At 36.8% G+C, this 21,182-nt stretch overlaps 1 protein-coding gene across 1 annotated transcript in view; it reads right to left on the bottom strand.

Moving 5' to 3' along the window:
• Window positions 1–21,182, bottom strand: part of ADGRV1 (adhesion G protein-coupled receptor V1) — a 521,379-nt gene that overhangs the window by 404,028 nt on the left and 96,169 nt on the right. Inside the window, exons 25-34 of the mRNA XM_058528960.1 lie at window positions 20,823–20,952; window positions 17,558–17,638; window positions 16,032–16,171; window positions 13,831–14,440; window positions 10,091–10,306; window positions 8,145–8,360; window positions 7,182–7,426; window positions 5,774–5,955; window positions 4,156–4,967; window positions 1,388–1,597 (exon numbers count right to left, since the gene is read on the bottom strand). Of these exons, the coding sequence (XP_058384943.1) occupies window positions 1,388–1,597; window positions 4,156–4,967; window positions 5,774–5,955; window positions 7,182–7,426; window positions 8,145–8,360; window positions 10,091–10,306; window positions 13,831–14,440; window positions 16,032–16,171; window positions 17,558–17,638; window positions 20,823–20,952 (2,842 nt within the window). The remainder of the gene's footprint in view (window positions 1–1,387; window positions 1,598–4,155; window positions 4,968–5,773; window positions 5,956–7,181; window positions 7,427–8,144; window positions 8,361–10,090; window positions 10,307–13,830; window positions 14,441–16,031; window positions 16,172–17,557; window positions 17,639–20,822; window positions 20,953–21,182) is intronic.

Here is a 21,182-nt window from a genome sequence, read left to right as displayed (position 1 = left end):
TAAATTCAACCAAAATTCTCTTCTCACAAAGTGCCCTATAGCCTGGGCTTCCGATTCAGACAGCACTGGGTTTAAGCTCCACCATGAATAACTGTGTGCTGTTTAGTCTCTGTAAAATTCAGTTTCCTTACATAAAAATCTGGTGTATATCATTATACCCACTTCATAGGACTGTTGTTAAAATTAAGCAAAATAATAGACGTGAGATGTCTGGCATGCAGAAAACATTCAATAAATATTATTGTCGTTGTCATTATTATTAAGATTAACTTCTCCTGCAGTGATTTTATTATATTACACATGATTTTTTGAGAGTTGACGATCTGTCTTTAGACTGGACTTATGGCAATTTGTTAGTCGCTTTTACTCACTACTGCTATGACAACATGAGATTCTAAACCACTAATAAAGGGAAAGAGTGTCGGAAAATGGCTCAGACATTTGAATTGATAAGTTAAATAAACTTGGGAGTACAGTAAGGTGAAAGGTAATGCACGCTAAAATGCATTCCGTTTCCAGCACAGCAACTAACTAGCCATGATCTTGTCAAGTCACTTAATCTTTCCATGTCTCAGTTTTCTCATCTGTAAAATAGAAATCCAAATGCGTGATCTATATCCTTTTCATTTCTTAACTCTTTGAGATACAATTTTTTTTAATTCTAAATACAAACTATAGTGAAACACAGGCTATAAATACCAGTTTTATCTCAAACAGGCTTATTCAAAGACAAAAAACACCGCTATGATGTTTTAAACAAACAAAAGTTAGCCTATATATGCAAAACCCTACATATGATGTAAAATATTAAGTTAGGATTCAAGACAGTTATTGTTTTTTAAGGAAAAAATGGACATTTTATAATTTTTTCTAGTTTGGCACTTCGCTCATAAAATATATAAACATAATATAAAATCCAGGCTAAAATAGTCACAGATTACCAACTACTATTTGTCTTTAACAGGAAGCCAATGTTTCACTGTGTAATGTCAACAGCTACCAGTGAGCACATAGACACTTGCCAGAAACTATGCTGAGTACTTTACATTTTTTATCTCACTTAATTCTCACAAGGAAAACTACAAAGTATGTAACATTTCCTGTCATTTAACAGATGAGAAAGCTGAGCATCCCAGGTTTAACTAACTTCTTTAAAATCACACCTGGAGGAGTGGCAAGCTAGAACACAATACCAATCTGCAAGGCTCCTAAATCTAGTTCAACAGTTCACTGTAAAGCCCTCTCCCAAATAAATTCCATGCATATTAACATAAACAGCTCTACAAAACAATGAAGGGAGAAAAAAATCAGAAACTTTAAAAGACTAGACAAAAAATGAAATCCATGGAAAAGAAAATGAACGTGCTCAACAAAAAAAGGTACCCACCTTCATGACCTATGACAGATCTGGAAGCTGTCTGAAAGCTAACAGTTCCCGCCACATTGTCATTGGCCAAAATGTTCACTCTAACAGTGTTGGAGCTGGGCAGAATCCTACTTCCACCTTCGGTGTACACCAAACTAACTACGATGCTCTCATCATCCTCTGGCTCAGAATCATCCAAAATGGTTAAAATGGCTGTCTTTTTGGTTTCACCTATTAAAAAATTAATGGAATAAAGACTAAAGTAAACAAAATCACCAACACAGAGAATTCACAAAGGCCCCAAATAACTTCTATTAAAACAAGTTAAGTAAAAATATATGAGTGAATTATAATAGGCCAATATCATGAGCAATATTACTACCACTATAAGCAAATGTTGTATGTTAATCCATATGTCCTTTCATACATAAAACACTAAAATTTCATTAATATGGACATTGTGGAGGACATTTTTAACTATGGGAAAATTAACAAGTAAAATTATTTCAAAGAAGCATGGTTTTAGTTCCTGGTCTTTAGCCTAGAACAATGATCTAGCAAGGAAAAGAGCTTCTAAAGCATCTTCTGTTTAGAAACAGCTTTCTCTAGGAGAATGGAGTCTCATTCTCATTCTGGCGTTACCGTCAATAATTTTCATCAGGCAATCAAGCCAATTGCCTGATGAAATACCTCCCTGAAAGATCAGGAATACTTAGGGAATGGTGGTCAAAATGGGAAACAGAAAAAATGGATGCCAAATTCTCAGTGAAAGAACCAGCCTGAACGGGATGAGTCTCTGGGTACCTAGATGAGATGACAGCATCCAATACCAGTTTCTAGGATGTGGGGCAATGAAGGCAGGAGGCAGAAGAGGAATTCAAAGGGATGAGTGAAAGTGACAAGGGCCAAGCAACCTACTTTGCAATTTGGTCTAGGACAGAGGGCACCACGGAACACCCCTACACCCAACACTGCTTCTGCTGTTCAGCCCCTGGTGTCCCCCATCTAATTCTTTGCCACCTTCTGGAAAGAAGATGAAAGGGTGAGACGAGACAACGCAGGAAAAAGGAGAAAGGAGACATGAATGCATCTTCCTCTCTCTCGTGACCGGTGCATTTCATCAATTCACAGTGTCAAGATTGCCTCAAGAGACTCCAGATTATCTAAGAATCTAGGTTAGCCATAAAATATAATCCATTTTGTGTGATGCTACAGTTACAATTCAAGGTAATACTAATTTGTATAATGCTCTTACTTTACATGATAACTTCCTTTGTAGTTACTAACGCCACTGGAAAATCTAACTTTAAATTTTCATCACCAATCCCTCCTCATTTAATTTTCATTATTTCCTTTGAAATAGGGAGAGACGTTGCCAATTACCAGCCTGTGCCCCACAACCCATAAAGCATATCATATTCCATTATTTCCAAAAATCATTTACTAGGAAATAACCATTACAGAAATGTTTTATACTATTTTAAAAATTTACTCTAAAACATAACAGTTATTAGATGTTTCAAAAAGTATCTTATATATGCATCATGACCTGCAATTACTGTTTCCAACAAAAGTATAGGCATTAAAAAGATGAACAATAAAAAATTGCAATGGGGGCCGGCCCGGTGGCGCGGGCGGTTAGGTGCGCGCGCTCCGCTGCGGCGGCCCGGGGTTCGCTGGTTCGGGTCCCGGGCGCGCACCGACGCACTGCTTGGTGAGCCATGCTGTGGCGGCGTCCCATATAAAGTGGAGGAGGATGGGCACAGATGTTAGCCCAGGGCCGTCTTCCTCAGCAAAAAAAAGAGGAGGATTGGCGGATGTTAGCTCAGGGCTGATCTCCTCACAAAAAAAAAAAAAAAAAAAAAAAAAAAAAATTGCAATAAATTGCTATAAGATATGGAACTGTGAATAATATTTATTTCTTTATTTTCTCTGTAGATCGTGAGGTTTTTATGAGTATACGTTATTTTTTCAATCAGAAAAAATACTAGGTTAATAAACTGTACGGAATCTGTAATTGCCCAAATCAGGATATAAACAATGATCTCAGTAAAGATATGTTCCCCCCACTCAAAGAAAACTATTTTAAACATATGAACTTTCCAAATTTTCAGATATTAGATGATTCAACCAGCCCTGAAAAAGAAATCAGTGAACCTGACCTTAATTCTAATTTGTTGGCCAAGTTATCTATAATTGCATTGTTCATGAAAATTTACAATAGTGATCCCTTCCAAGTCTAAGAACAGTATTATAAACTGACCTATCACTAGGCTTAATTTAATATGAATGAAGACATCGAAGTTCATACTATTTATACTTATGTATTATTTTCATTAAAGATTTATCTTGATTTGTCTAGTGCATATTAAAAAGCTTTCCGGTTAATACTCATTTTTCTAGCTACCAATACTTCTTACCCACATGTTTGGTTGTAGATACATGGCTTATTCTTGTAATTTCCTTTACAAAATTAGAACTTGCCTTAGAATTCCTCTACGTTTCCTTAAAGGCACTGTTATCACCTAGAAAGGGATAAAAGTTACACACTCCCTGAAAAGCTCTTTTTAATAAACTAAAAAGGTAGACATGGGGGGCCATGTCAGCCTACATATGTCATGTCAACCAATAACAAGCCAACTAACTTCTATTAATTTCAAAACCATACTGCACTTTTACATATTAGCAAGAATGTACACAGTAAGTAAGAACTCACGAACATCATCATATAAATTAACCATGACGATTTTACCAGGAGGTACTAAAATCCATTTATAGCCACCACTCACCTTCAGCAAAAGTCAGAATGTCTCCAGCACCTATAAAATCTAAACCTTCAGTAGCGGTTCCACCAACAACACGCCATTCGACTGTCACCTGACCTAAGCTGCCCCCTGTCCTGTGGATCATCAGCTCCACTGTGGTTTGGGGTTGCTCCTGAACTTCGACATACAAGCCATCTTCTGAGGTATTGGAACTAATACTGTAGATCACAAACACTCCAAAGGCATCACCATTTAAGGCTATGACAACTGTAGAAGTATTTGGCTGTCCTATAGTTGGCTGGTTTTTAAAACTGGCTGTGATATTCATGAGGTGAACTTCAAGAAGAGAAATTAGGAAACTCTCATCCATCTCTGGGAAATCATCGGGAAGAATAGAAACTGTGAGATTTGCGAATTCATCACCTTCCAGCATTATGGCCCACTGCCTTGTCACAGGCTCATAGTCACTGCCAGCCACAGCGTGACCGCTAAAAAGAGATGCTACCCTGGTCATGTTTTTCCTGTAGGTCCAGAAGTCTGAGTTGTTAACAGTTGGGCTGACCCATGATGTCATCCAAAAACACTGGGGGCCCTCAGAAGCACTGAAAAATGAAAATGCTGAGCACGCATGTTCTTTGAGGCACAAAGTGGCACAGGTATGCTGGGGTTCCCCCAATGCAGAGACATTCACCCAAGTTCTCCAAAGCGGGTCAGGCACTCCTTGAATTGGCAATTCATAGTAGGACAGTAAATCTTGACCTTCCTCAACTGCAAGAGCCACTACATCAATATCGGAAGTACTGTAGAACAACAACAGCCGACCAAAGTGCCCTCCGCTAAAATGTGGAGTGACAATTAAAAGACAGGTTAAGCACTCAAAGCAATCTGTGGATTACGTATAGAGAAGAGAAATGCTGATTGCGGTTTTTGCTTTTTTTAAGGGTGTAAAGTACTAGTATAAACACAATCATGTCTCTTAATTACATTTGTCTTTCAACATTTTGTTTTCTCATGTAAGGAAATTCTGCTAGTTTTCCACCAAACAATACTTATTCTTTACCAAGCTATGGAAATAACTTGCAAGGCAAACAAATCATATCCATTTCAGAATTATCAAACAAAATATTAGAAAACTAATTCTCATTACTAGATTTCACTGAAACAAAGTAACAATGACAACGGCATAAGTACATTCTGAGCAAATAAAACTACTTGCCACAATGTCCCAAGAACCCATCATTTTCTATTTCTGAAGGAGCTCAGTGAACTGTATGTTGCCTCACAAAAGAAATGCAGAAAAAAATAGAACCTGAACATCAACCACTTCATACAGCATCTGAATGTTCTTTAATTTAGAAGCTAATTGTATTTAAGTTCTAATTTAAAGAAATCACAGATTAAAGCAATAAATTTCTGTGGTTAGAAAGCCCAATGATGTATGATTCATTTCACTAATAATAGGTATGATAAATATAATAAGCTCTTTATATTGATAGGCAGAGTTCAATTAACAAATTATAATAAAAATAATTTACATTATATAAAAACCACCAAACCTAAATTATTTAATTGTGCAAGAGATCCTTACCCACCACCCCACAATTCTCATCACCCCACAGATGCAAGCAGCCCTCTCATATACCTTCTTCTGACAGTTATGTTAGCACAGGAACTTCTCTCCAGAGGCTCTTGAACACGATAAATCGACTGAACAAAGGCTACTGTACCATAAGGATTATCATTGGCAGGAATAATAATATTTGCCACTCGATCTAACCCAATAGTACCTCCACCAGAGGCATCAGTTAGTTGCACTTGGACAACCTAAAAATACAGTGAAAACTTCCTTAACAGAATCCCAGTTCTGAAATTAGAATAAGAATAATGCAGGAAAAAAATCAAACATATCCATAAAGTACAAGAACAAAAAGGAATGTAATATAAATGGACTCAAAAAAACTCCCCCCATTATATTTACAAACCCAATACGTAACAGAATAATCCGTCATCAACTTTTAATAACAGAGCATGATTACACAAAAGAAATATAGGCTAAGTTCCTTAATATTAAGTTATACAAACTTGTGAATCCATTTTAAGATCCCTGTTTATGTTTACCACTTCAATAATATACTTTTATGTCCTATACCTTTTTTATTTAGGGAAAATATTGCATACACGTTTTATGAATAATCTATTATGCTTTATTTCTCACATTCTCTTAAATGGGAATTCTCTGACAAAATTTAAAACAAAAAAACATCATTTCATAATGCCACCTAAATTTAGAGAGAAGGAAAGAGAAATGTTTTATATGTACTAATACCTAATATTTTAGAAGTGAATAATGACAATTAGCAATCAAATGAAATTTTATGGACTTCCTTTCTAGAAAATTTGATACTATTAAAGAATAAACAATATTACATGTAATTTGATGAGATCTAGGCTTTACTAATACTTAAATTTCATAAAATAAAATTATCTTCAGACAACATACGTTAATGATGAATCAACTTTCCCACTGAGACTCTATTTTTATTTGCCACCTTGCTTCTTCATCATGAAAAATAAATATCAGGCAGATATATCTAACATGGTGTTTGTCACATAGTAAATTCTCAGAACTGTTGTAGAATAAATGAATGAAGGAGTGGAAAATCAAAATCTACACTTAATTAAGATTGACTGGTCACACTCAAGCCTAAAGAGACTCTGGATACAAATTAACAGTTTATATGGAACAATGCAGCAAAACTTATTACAGATCTATATACATTTAACCATTTAACCAAAATGTTGAAAAATACAATGTAATTGTACAAAAAAACTTACACTAGTAAACTGCTATGTGTACAAGACCTATTTCTAGAATATTCTTGTTTCAGTTATCTGTAAGGATCACTTTCACACTACCATATTTTTAACATTCTTGCAGAAATAGTTTATTTGACATCCTCTATAAATGTCACAATAACAGCCAGCTGTTCTAGTCACTATAAGACAAGGTATGATTTACAGTGTCATTCTATACTAGCCATTCCTCTCACCTCTTCAATCTCCGGAACGTCGTCAGCCAGGACCTCTAACAACAAGGTTTGAATGGTTTCCCCAGGGGCAAAGGTCACATTACCTGAGACAACTCGCAGGTCGCCAGTAGCAAGCTGTCCATTAATGGTGGCAACCCACTGAACAGTAACATTGCCGAGTGTCCCAGAATTTCGAATTATTGGCAGGTTTACCTTCACTGAGTTAAACTCAGGTTCCTCTACAATAAGTTTAGTAATCTGAAAACCTGAAGGGCAGAGCAGAGTTAATTTCAAACACAAAGGAAACCAAGTCAACAGAGCTAACCAACTGCCATCCTATAGTCAATTCTTTTCTCCCCCTAAGCAATCTAAGCAGCTAAACCCCATAAAATCAGAGTAACATGATGTGATACAAACTGGTCAGGCCTGCCAAAATTTCCAAATTATTTTTCATTATGATAGAAGCAGAAATCATAAACTCAGATGCTCTCAGGGGTCAGGCATATACCAGTTACGAATAAAGTGGGTCTAGTGAGTTCTGTGGCTAATTGCACAGTGCAAGTCTGGTCCCCAAAGGGACAGTAACTATTTTGCTTCCATGACTGATGCTATGCAGGAAAGGGAGCTCGATGTTGCCAGATTTTCCTACTTATCAAGAAAGCCTAGAAACCCAGATTTTTGTATAAATTTCTGTGAATTAAATTATTTTTTTTAAGAATTGTCTAAGATTCACGAAACACATCTAGGAGCCAGATCTGACCTAAAAAATTAAAAGTTTATGACTTCCATATTGACGCTAAGAGGTTGATTTCTTTTGTTAATAACCACTAACCACTGCCGGTGAGTGTAAATATAGATGTCCTATATATCAGTAATAGCAGGTTAAAATGCAAACATGATCAAATAAATTCTGAGTCTCTAAATATAAAGAAATATAAGGTCTATACAGACAAGTGAAAGAGAGACACAAATTAGTCTGGTTACCAAATAATCCATAGGGGTCATCAGAGGCCTCAATAATAATGATCGCCTCTGTTAACGCCCCTAGTTTGGCTCCTCCTGTGGTTTCATTCAGCAGTTGCACAAGAAAAGATTCTTCCAGTTCAGGGTAGATGTCGTTAATGATATATATTGGCACAGCTTTACTGGTTTCCCCTTCCAGCAAGACCACATCTGACGAAGCTATACTATAATCTTCACCTATAAAGGCAAAAAGCAAAATGCTATGACTTATTCCAAAATGTAATAAATATCCATATACTAGGGAAATACTATGATGTATCAAATTTCATGGATATACTTAGAAAGACTTTTTTGAGGATACTGACTACATTTATTCCCAACAAAAAGATTTTACCTCTCTTGCCAGAAAAAAAATGGGTTTGATATCACAAATAATGAAAAAGACCTCCTAAGGGTGTTCAAGTTCATTTCTTCATTTTTAGAAAGATGTATACATAATTTATTCTATTTTCCATATACAGTATAGATATGGATATAGATGTGGATATAGACATAGATATAGACATAGATGTAGAGTCACTCATTACCACAAGATAGCCCCTTATCTACAAGAGAAAAAAAAGGGACACAATACTTTTAAAACAAAGAACAGAACCAGAATTCTGATCTTACCGGGGAGATAAATTATACTGTTGCTCAGATATGGACACGTCAGCATCATCAGTGTTATAGCTAGGAACTATGGATTCTCCTACGAAGTTGGATTAAAAACTGCTACTGCATACTGCTCAGGGTGGCTTTATTTCTGGTCAAACAGCAGATGGGGAAAAGAGAGAGGCTTCCTACGGAGCCTGAGAGCTGATTTCCTGGGACACTGATCAATCCCCACCTTCTATCAATGTGTAAGGCCCCCTATAGACAGTCAGGCATTCCTCTGGGCTACCTAACCCAAATGTGTGTGAGTGTGCACACACACACACACACACACACACACACACACACACCACTCAGGGACTAGGTGAGCCTGGTTTCCTATTTTTTCAAGCAAGTATCATACCCAGATGATTTATTTCAAAAAGTCAAGCATGTTATCCCGTTCATTCACACTTATGTTCCTAGACAGATTCTAACTAAATAGCTCTTAGGCAAATCTCTCTCCAGATGCTATAACTGCACCACCAAAGAAGGCAGTCTCCTAATGTTTGCATTTGGCAATGAAATCCTTTTGCTTATACATCAAGTAGTTAATGCTAACCATTGCCTCTTCCACGTTCTTCATATATAAATAAACAAGCAAGATAAATGGGTCAAAGACAATATTGTTGCCAAGCACTGCAATTATACAGCTGCACATTTTATCCCACATTCGTTGGTATCATTTACATATGAATCCCCTTCAAAATACTAAAAAGGACACACAGAGACAGTCTTACAAGGCTCTCCTTAGTTTACTTTTCATTGGTTTGTGCATATTTTGGTCATCATAGCTTTTAAGTTACTATACAATTTTGCTGACAGTTTCCACAAATTTTACAAAATCAGTGTCATAAATATATGATAAAAGCTCTAGATGTGCATCTTAAAAAAGATGCAAGAGGGGGCCGGCCTGGAGGTGTAGTGGTTAAGTTCGCACGCTCCACTTTGGGGGACCAGGGTACACAGGTTCAGATCCTGGGTGCGGACCAACGCACCACTTATCAAGCCATGCTGTGGAGGCATCCCATATACAAAATAGAGAAAGCTGGCCACAGATGTTAGCTCAGGGCCAATCTTCCTCAGCAAAAATAGGAAGATTAGCAACCAATGTTAGCTCACAGCCAAGCTTCCTCACACACACACAAAAAAAGATGCAAGAGTATAATTGTTTTCAGGTTGATTTTTCTAACTACATCTTTGAGTGATTTTGTTAATCAAGGATACTATTTCCCTCTAAAACACTTCACTCCTCCTTAGATATCTTTTCTCACCAGCTATTGCTGTTATTGGCACGGCTTTAAACTTCACAGAAACATCCGCAAATGCTCCTCCTGTTCTAGTCACGTTGATAAGGGGTCCAACATGATTTTCCGCCACTCGAACAACTGGTGCTGAGAGCTGAAGAGTTCCAAATGCATCATCGTTGGCGATGATAATGAGATGAGCAATAGTTTCTACCTTAGGCCCAAGGCGTGGAGAATTTGGAACTGTAAGACAGACGAAAAACGAATATATCAAAATTCTAAGAACTGGCCAAAAGTCATCAAGAAGCCTCAGCAAAATTCCATCAGCCAAACAGGATCATCATTTGGTGTGTTCTCTCTACTATTTACATCAAAAAATACTTATTGATTACTATGTGCCAGGACTAATCTAGACACTGGGGATACAAAAATAAATTAAACAGGAAGTCCTTACTCTCTTGTAGCTTCACATTCTAGGGTGATTTTTATAAAATACTTAGCAAAGAAATAGTTGCCCTAGAGGGATATTTTAATAAGTATTGGAAATTTGTCAAAAGGCAAGAAATGATTAGAGTCCAATTAATCATCGTTTTGCATAATATTACAACAGGTAATGATGAAACCTACAGAATTATGCTCTTCTAATTAGTTATCAGCATGCTATAAAATTTTAAAAAACAGCATTTTAGTTCCAAAATTGAGTAGGAAAGTAATTTAGCTCCTTGCCCTCAAAGACCAACTGCAAATCATCATACTCGAATTAAATTACTGCCTAACTGCTTCACCGTTCTCCTTCACAAACCTGTCCCTTCCTGCCCCATCTTAGTGAATAGTCACTCAACTACCTCAATGAGCAGAGCCGAGTCAACCTCAATGCTACCTCCATGCTGCGATAATAGAGTGTGATCAATACTTTTAAGGCTCTCTTCTCACTTTCCACGATTTTAGAGAGCAAAGTTTATTTTGAAAACATTTAGGACCTTCCACAAGCTCTCTCTGACTTACTTTCTAGGTTCAATTCCAACCAGGACCCTTGCCAAAACAATATAAAAAGTGAACTTTTAACACAAATGAAGCACCAATAAATTCTTATTAGAAGTAAACAATTTTGAGTTCAAATTCAGAATATCTCTAACAATTGTGTTTGGAAATATGTGATAATGAATAATATCCAACATTGTCAGACAATTTAATCTAAAAACAAGGAATGACACTATTTAATTTCAATGATATAGGCCCAGACCATGCAAAATTACATCATAGTTAAAATCACATGCTATAAATCAATACATCATTAGATTCAACTGAATTAGAAAAGAATGGCAGTAACACGGAGAGCTGTGGCAGCAGGTGACATTTTTGAGTGTGCACTATTTGCCAGCATTGCTCTAAGCACTTTTCTTGTACCAAGTCATTTCATTCCCACACCTTCTCTATGTGGTAGGAAACACTACCCACATTTTACAGATGAGGGATCACAGGCACAAAGATGTTGAGGAAGTCACCTAAGGTGTTAGACCTGGTGGACACAATCAAGAGGCACCCTGTAAGGCTTTGTCTAATCTCGTGCTCCCCATATCCAACTCCTCACCAAACCAGGTACCACAACACCTTCATCTACCCACCATCTTGTCCTATTCCCTATGCCCTCACCACCTGCTGGCCATCAATCTTCTCTCACTGCTCTCCTGAAAGCCGAGGATTACACTCAGAGCAGAGTAATGGGGACCCTATCAGGTCCTACACTGATTCTGCCTATTAAAATTTGAATCAGTATCACGCAGATTTGTACTTAATTGTTGTCTAATTATTGCACATCATAGCTTATGTCTATTCTGAACTGTCCCAAGTATGCTGCATGGTTCAGGAACATGTTAAGCATCAAATACATGTTGATTGTTTCTCCCATCCCACAGCACATTGATATTCTGCATATACCATTTTATTAATAATAGTTTTTCACATTATTGAATGCTTACCTTGTGCCAGACACTGCATTAATTTTCACATATATTATTGTATTTAAGCCCCATGATATTTCTGTATTATAGATAAGGAAACTGGGGCTTAAAAAGATTATTTCCAACAGTTTATTACTATACCTGGGAACATATGTTATCTGACATCAGCACCCACAGCCCCTAGCCACTGCTATGTGATACTCCCTCCTGGTTTTATTTCTTTTTTTGTTTTGTTTTTTTTTTGTGAGGAAGATGAGCCCTAAGCTAACATCCAATGCCAACCTTCCTGTTTTTGCTAAGGAAGACTGGCCCTGGGCTAACATCCGTGCCCATCTTCCTCCTCTTTATATGGGACGCCGCCACAGCATGGCTTGACAAGCGGTGCGTCGGTGCACGCCCAGGATCCAAACCTGTGAACCCTGGGCCACCGCAGCGGAGTGTGCGCACTTACCCGCTGCGCCACTGGGCCAGCCCCCTCCTGGTTTTATTTCTATTTCACTCTATAAACTGTGAGTTCCTTGAAAACCAGGCTGTATTTTATAATTCTTACTTAAAAATCATTCTTGTCTTACTTATTTAAGACTAATTATTGGGTTTTATTTCAATTTATTTGTTATTATAACTGATCCTAAATCTTGCCAAGAAAAAAAGGGATGGGCTATTGTGTGAAAAGTTTAACCTTGACTGTAATCCGAAAACTTAATTTTAGCTGTCCTGTAAAGCAAATTTCCTTCTATAACCTTGGACTACAATTTCTTATATTGTAGGCAAGAATGTTGCTTGCTATACGGCACATCCATCCAGGTGTTGCAGTAAGGTGAAGAAATTTACTTGTAAGAAACCTTAATCTATATGGCAGAACACAGTCAACATGCAGATCTCGGAATCTTACTCTTTGGACTATGTAACTCCAGTTACCTTAAGTTGTTTAATTTGTTTTCTTATAAATATTGTCCTAAAACTGATATTAAATTGATATTAAATTAATAACACCAATCTTTCTTCCTTTACTTGTTCCTTTAGTCCAGGAAATCTAGATTCTTCTCTTTATTTAAAACACCTTTCTAAAGTTACATGTCCTCTTAGGAAGAGGTGACTAATGAACAAACTATACCACAAGAACTGCTTTCAGCTCCACAAGCTGAAGCCCAGCTCTCTACCCATAGCCACCCCACTCTCCCCACAAAGCCACCGAGCCACAGCCCTAAGGGGAGTGGTTGCTACTTTCCAGTAGAAGTTGCTGCACCAGATCCCCTGCCCAATGTGGTCACTCCTCATTCCTCATTCTTCTCCCCAACCAGCGCCTTCTTCTCAACTCTCAGGGTGACCCACAAATTTACAGGATTTCTTACTGCTACACAGCCCTGTGCCCCTTCCCTCATGCAGTTTCCAGATCCACATGCTCCTCATCCATACAAAGAGCCTCTGTTGGTTAAGGAATCTTCCACAGTGGATCAAGGTGAGAGAGGCTCAGGTTCTTGCTACCAAGACTGTCCTTGGAATCCCCAGATTGATTCCAGAATGTTTTGGAAGCTACAATATATAGTATAATAGTACTAGAGGTCAGTTACACTGAATTACATAGATGATTCTAAAAATTTAGTCTGAGACTATAACAGACTTTAAAACATGATTTCATGTTTTCAAGTGTCCCACTTTTATTTGCCTTATCAACTTTTGTAAGATGATGTTATCAAAGTTAGAGCTTACTATTTTTATAGAATTTTCTACTATACCAAATTCTTCATTTACTATTTTAGGATCCCTACCTCTAATAGTAATAATAATACATTAATGGTTACTTACTTGGGCGATTCTGTACTCGCTCTATTAAAGTAGAGTTGAGTAGTTCAATAAATACAGACTCTGATCTTTCTGGTTCATCATCATCCAAAATTGAAATAGTTATTGTTGCCTCACTCTGATTGGCTCTGAAAAGAGCAAATCCAGAAGCTGGAATATAGTCTCTTCCTTGAGTTGCTCTGGCTAAATTCGGTGGAAAATAAGGTGGTTTTTCCATATCATCCAGTGTTGCATATGTGACTGTGACTTTTCCCATGAGGCCTTTTAACCTCATTATTGACAACGTGATGTTCTGGTTTGCTTCCTCAACTTTAATAGGTCTACTGTTCTCGGAAAAGATGAAGACCCCATAAGGATCATCACTAGCCAAAATTGTTAGTGTGGCGTTAGTATGAACTCCCAAAGAGCCACTGGAGACACTGAGGATTGACACAGAGACTGCCTTATCCAGTTCTGGCTCTTCATCTGGCAGTATTTCCACTGTTACGTTGGCATTCTTCTGCCCAATCTCAAATGTGACGTTGCCAGAGATGAAGGCGAGATCACCATCAGGATCAGAGTCTATGCTCCAAAGCAAAGTCACTCGAGACAGGGCTCCATGACTTCTCATAATCTATAAAATATTTAATATGAGAACATATTAAAAGAGGGATTAAAACCATTGACTAAGAGGTTTGTAAATACAGAATGACAGCAGGATATTAAATTTTTATTTTATTTTCTATAAGCTGTTCTCAAGAATACAAGATTCCTGAAGGCAAGGATCATGTACCACTCATCTTTGAAGACTCAGAGAATCTCACTTAAAAAGTGATTGTTACAGGAAACGACAGATTGATTGAACATTTTTAGCTTCTAACTAAACTATAGCTGTATCTTTTCTGCAATTATACTATCTATTAGTAATTAAGCAAAGATAACTAACAATTGATTATATTTAAGCACATTCATAAAAATTTTTACATTTACAGCCAAGATGCTATATACTTCATTGTAAGGAATAGATGAGTGATATTTTTCTGAAAAGTTAGCCATAAAACTGATTTTTTAAAACAAATTATATTTCCTTTTATCTTCAATATGATACAAAAAACAAACTCACCAAAAAACATATCAGATCCAAGGTTATATAAAATACATTTTATATAAGGAAGGAAGGAATGCTTTTGTCAATATGTTAAGAATGAAAAGCTTATAAAACACTCCAAATAAGTTCCAATTAAAAGCAATTTCTATTTATACTTAAAATGTGAAGGTTGAGTCCAAATAAAATTAGACAGGAATTTTATAAAACTTGATCCTTTCCCTTAATCCTTTTTTTTCTTTCTTGAGTAATTAGTTACCCTTTCTTAAGTTGTTCAATTTACTTCACAACAGCTTACTGAAGATCTGCCATAACAGTACAGAAGGGATATATTTTGAGGGATCTTTCTTCCTCATTTGTATGACATCTGAGGAAGCTGAGCAAGCTTCTAGCTCCTCTGAGTTATTTAACAACAGAATCCTGATTAATTTGTACTAGAACAATGCAGAGCAGACACACAAACACATACACACACACACAACATATAGGGTTGTTGTTATAATTGCTGTTGACAAATCTTTAGGATTTTCTTTCCTTGTAGGAGAGAGATAAGAAGAACTGCACTTCTCTATGTATTAACATTAGCATGGTCATGTGACTTGCTTTGTCTAAGGAAGTGTAAGTGGAAATGCTGTGAATCACTTCTAGAAAGAAGCTATAAGAGCCAGTATTCGGTTCTCCACATCCACATCTCCCTGCTTCGTGAAGACAAAAGCACCTCTTGAGGTGGAGCCTCTGTAATCTTCGGTCCCTAAGCGATTGATGACGCTTAAGCTGGACATATACCACGAGTGAAAAACAAATCTTGGCTGTATTAAACCATTGAGATTTTGGAGATGTTTGTTACCACATCCTATCTGAATTAATAAAAAAATCTATGTGGTAGAGCTACATTATATTGCTTAAAGAGTCAGGAATCCTCAGAATCATAAAATGAATTTGTATGTAAAACTAGATAAAAAGACAAATGCCAAATCACTATTCAATTATCAGTTTGTACTGTCTGTGCCACTAGGTTATTCCCCTCCACATGTATAGAAAAAAATTAACATAAAGCCCACGTTCATAATACAATAAAACAGCCAGAAGTGTCTAGGACTGGAGGAAAAAATGTACTCACGTTTAATATAACAGTGCTGTGCCCATCTTCTGGTTCAGTTCCACTGATAAAGAGTGACTCAGGGCTGAATTCAAATACACCATGAGCATGGTCAGAGGCGGCAATTGTCACCAGAATTTGGGAAGCCACTCCTAGACTGGCTGCATGAATAAGTTCCAAGAAACAGCAAGAAAATGTTAATCAGTAATTTACAAACCAAAGGAAAAGGCAAGGAACAACGCTTTGAAAAGAGTTGTACCATTCATTGAGTACATTCTAATTTGTTTTAGAAAGAAAGGCAGACACAAATGGTTGCCACACATATTCATGCTTTTATGACCTTTCTCTATTTTGGCACCAACGTGATATACAAGTGCTGCGTAAGCACTTGGGGATGAATAAGGAAAACTTGTTTTTCTTTTTCTTCTCCATGAAAGAGAACATTCTTCCACAGAGTATGAGGAAAGTCTCCCACGACCTTACTGACCTCAGAAGAACATGAGCCAAAATGACTCTTACCTTTATGAAACAGTGGATTCCCTATGATTTCCCTCAATCTGGCTAACAGATTCTTGGTTTTCAAATGTACATTAATTCTAGGCCTATGTTTTCCATCATATTATGATACTATATAGATCTGCGTCTCCTGATCCCAAACAGTCCAATCGTATAACTAAAAAGATGTCAAGATCTAAAGAAGTATTTAATTTTTTCCTGAGACGTATGTTCAACTTTTATGTTGTATTAATGTATGCAGACAAGAAAATGAACAATCCCAAAAGCAGCAGAGTAAATAAATACAGAGGTTATATGAGGCATTGATGGAGTTAGGAATGAGAGGGCTGGGAACATGAGTTCCGACACTACAACATAAAACCTGGTATTGTGAAAAAGGAACATTTGAACATTAGAAAGAGTTCTCCCGCAAGAAACAAGTATTCTATGTATTTTCTCTTAACGTGAAAAAATATTCGAGATGAAAAGCTGAATCATGTTTGTATATGAAAATACTTCAAAAAGTATCCTCTTTTCAATATTCCCTCCCATTAATTGGCAACTTATTCTCTCCATTTATTTTCTTCTTAATTTTTTTTTCCCATTTGTTCTGATTAAATGCTTCATATAAAGCCTCCTGGTTCTTTTTGTAAAGAAAATCAGTGTGATGCACTTCATATGAAAATAGAAATGTTCTATTTATCTCTTTTTAGGTATTCAAAGCTATGTAAAATGTTTTCAATATTCATTTTTGTAAATGACATTCAAGTAAAATTTCTATTGCAATTAGAATTAGCAAACTGACAGGTTCATACAGAGGAGAGTCTGGGCTTTGGAGGCGGGCGAGGAGTTGATTCTGACTTGATCACTCTCTAGCTGGGTGACTATGAGAGCAAATAACACTTCATAAAGCTGCTGTTATGGTTAAGGAGATAAAATATATAAAGGACCTGCGCATATTAGGCGTCAATAAATGGTTAGTATTGTTGTCTCTAAACAGAAAAGGTAAAATAAAATGTAGACTAGTAAAGGGCCTTGGAACAGCTGCTTACCACGTCTGTGAATAGTTGGAAGGAAGAATTCCATGTCCCCATCACCACTACCACTGCCATCAACCCTAAAGAGTTCAGTGACTTGACAAGGAGAGACACACAGAGACACAACCCACACAACACACATTGACACAGTGAGAAAATTGAGAGCTCTTAAAACATATCCAGCAAAGAGGAAAATGCAATAATAGTCACCCAATGACATGCACTCTTCCACAGAAAATAGATTATTTTAAGTGGTAAAAGTGTAATGTTAGGCTACCAATTAATAAAAACTTCACTCATAGTTTCAGGAAATACTCCATGTAAGCTGTAATTGGTATTTCCCATTTCTGTCAATTTAACTAGTTTTATTTTTAAATTTTCACTTACAGCAATGTAAATCATATTGAACATTTTAAATATTTTAAATACTTGTATGTATATACAATCATACGCTTAAGCCTATATACCTGTGACAGTCACCTTACCACTCACAACAAACAATTCAAAATTAGGGAAAAGCATCTAACATTTCCCTCCAGCCACACATTCAAACTCCCACCATATTTACCATTCTCAGACTTGATCATCCTTTTACCACTGATATTGTGCAAAGAACTCTAGACAAGTAGTCTAAAAAACTCGCTTTTTCAGCCCTGGTTGTGAGAGGTATCAGCTATAACACCTTCAGTAAGTTACTAAACCGTTTGGTACCTAACTATTCTCACCTGCCTATAAAGGTGCTGCCTTTATAGAACTGCTGTAAAGATCAAACAAATAATATTGTAAAAAATAAAGTACCTGGGCAATATATAAAGACTAGAATAAAGAGAAAGTGATTATACCTTCACTTTCAGTACATCTTATACCTCACCCATTATTTTAGCAAATGTTTGCAAACAAGGAAGACAGGCAGGGCAGCAATGGTAGCAGGGGAAAAGCAGAGGACTAAGAGAGGCAAGGCCACGTCCATACCTATGCGCCTCTACCAGTATCCTTGATTGACACGCTAGTTAAGATCTGCTCTGCTCTTCTGTTCTTCCCCTCAGTAGGACTGGGATATACCAGATGTAAGAATCTATGACACCCAAAACCTGAAATCATCTTAGAGAGTTAAGAGGCAAAGTGGATTTCAGGGACTATCCAGCGCATGGCTTTGCCTCAATATTGTCTACAAGTCGTGAGCAAGAGGAGTGAAGTTCAACAACAATGTACTCTGGCTAGCATAAAACATCTATTCAGGTGGCTATCTCATGTAGAATCAGTTTTATACACAAAGCAGTATGGAATAAGGGTTGCCCCCTTGACCCTCAAAAGAATTAAGCTCTACAAGCTATTTCACTTCTTAGGCAGTCCCTAGCTATGACTCAAGCAGTGGAGGCCACTGTCTAGATTCCTTTACCTCCAATCCTGACTCACTGGGGGAGGGAGGAGGATCAGATTCTCTGCCACTAAATTGCTTAGTAGGAAACTGCAGGATTGGTTTTCAAATGAGTACTCATGCCCAATTAATACATAACCATGCATATTGTAGAGATATGGGGAGAAGTATCTACCTAAAATCACAAATATCACGATGATCGCAAATATTTGGGAAGAATATTTGATGTTCCTTATTAATCAATATTAGGTAATGGTCACTAACATTTTCTCTATTATATAAGTATTTTTAGCTGTAAGTGATACAAACAACAACTTTTCAAAAATTTTATAGTGACCTTTGATGAATGAAGTCCTGTCTCATGAGAATAATGATTTGGAGACGTGAGGACTTGTCTCTGGGGGACAAGCAAAGCTGTTATTTTTACATGCCACGGGCGAAACAGGTCGTCCAGCATATTTTTACTGTTTTATGCAGTCAACCAAGCTGTGGTGCTATTTCATCATTTCCCTGGCTTGGCCCCCTTTGTTTTCACCTTGGCTTTGGGAACACAGAGAAGGGAAATTTGGGGAAATTTTGCATACTTATCCTAAAGTCTCACTACATACTAAAAGACAATTTTAATATTTCTGTCCTACCCAATCTCTCCCTTTGGATGGCTTATATAGTACTATGACTTTCTTCATCAAAATATGAAGATAATAAAAAGATAGTAATACCAGGTTTTGTAATGGAAGAGACTATCCTGATGAATACCATATCAGCTCTCAATTTCTTACATTTATAAAGGTAATATGGTACATATCATATGTATTCTATAACACCCCTAGTAGTACCTGATAATCAAACACATTAATACTTCCACAAAGAAACATATATAAACAGTTAATCTAAGTGGGACAAATAAAGATTACAAATAGCTTCACTTCAATGCAGATGAGTTTTGTTACGAAATGGATTTTGACTCCAAAAATCTTTGCTAGAGCTTTCTGAATCTCAGAATTGAGGATAAGGTATTGTTGACATGTTTTACTGATAATCACCTCATAAAAGATTATCTAAAAGGACTGGTGTCTACCTGTGCTACACCTAGAGATAGCTCTGAAGGAGCTATTGTGAAAATTGAAAAAAGTAAGACAGGAGAGAGGTGGTTTTAGGGGTACCTACTATGAATGACAACCATAATTTAATGATTCAGTACAATTATACTATTTCATTCTAAAAGCACATCTACTTTAGGAAAAGACCAATGGATAACAAAAGGAGGAAAAAAGCACAATAGGTGGTGTCCTTATAATAAACATTAGAGATATTAATTCAGAATTAACCAAACCTCACAGCAAAAGTATATGTAAATACAACTATGAGTTGAATATTAATTTCTAAAACTAATATGCTAAATTAATGTAGAGAGATGGAAATTTTATTTTTATCAAGAAAGGGACTATCCATCAGAAATTGTCTACCATATATCTTAAGTAATTATTAACCTTCAGGCTGCTCTTTCCAAAACTAGTAATTCATTCATTTAAAAAAAAAAAAGTAGGGGCCGGCCCGGTGGCGCAAGCGGTTAAGTGCGCGCGCTCCGCTGCGGCGGCCCGGGGTTCGCTGGTTCGGATCCCGGGCGCGCACCGACGCACTGCTTGGTAAGCCATGCTGTGGCGGTGTCCCATATAAAGTGGAGGAAGATGGGCACCGATGTTAGCCCAGGGCCGTCTTCCTCAGCAAAAAAAAAAAGAGGAGGATTGGCGGATGTTAGCTCAGGGCTGATCTCCTCAGAAAAAAAAAAAAAAAAAAAAAAAGTAAGGTTAACTCAAAGGAACGTATTTCCTTAATCGAATCTACTATCATCATGGTGGGTGGACAAGCAAATGTTTGGTATTTTTGAGCCACCAGTCTTACCTCCTCCATCCGAGTTTAACAATTCAACTTTAAAAGATTTTTCCAATTCAGGGATAGAATTATCAGTGATGTTAACAGAAATGTATTTATATCTTTCTCCTGGTTGAAATTCTAAGGTACCAGCAACACCCTGAAATACAAATAAAAGACTTATCCATTAGATTATAATTATTCTATATATGAATGTGCAAAAAGAGAGTTTGTCTCAAATTGTTTTAAATACTGAAATAGAAGAACATAAGTAAAATATAAAACTGAAAACACTTAAGCAGATATGAATAGTGTTCAATGTAAATTCTAAATAAATATTCTCCAACTAAATAAAGTAGATTTTTATTTCCCTTATTTGCCTATTCATCA

The sequence above is a fragment of the Diceros bicornis genome, chromosome 1, assembly GCF_020826845.1.
Source record: "Diceros bicornis minor isolate mBicDic1 chromosome 1, mDicBic1.mat.cur, whole genome shotgun sequence".
Lineage (NCBI taxonomy): Eukaryota > Metazoa > Chordata > Mammalia > Perissodactyla > Rhinocerotidae > Diceros > Diceros bicornis.
Note: the sequence above shows the minus strand (reverse complement) of the source record. Positions and strands in the feature narration are given on the sequence as shown.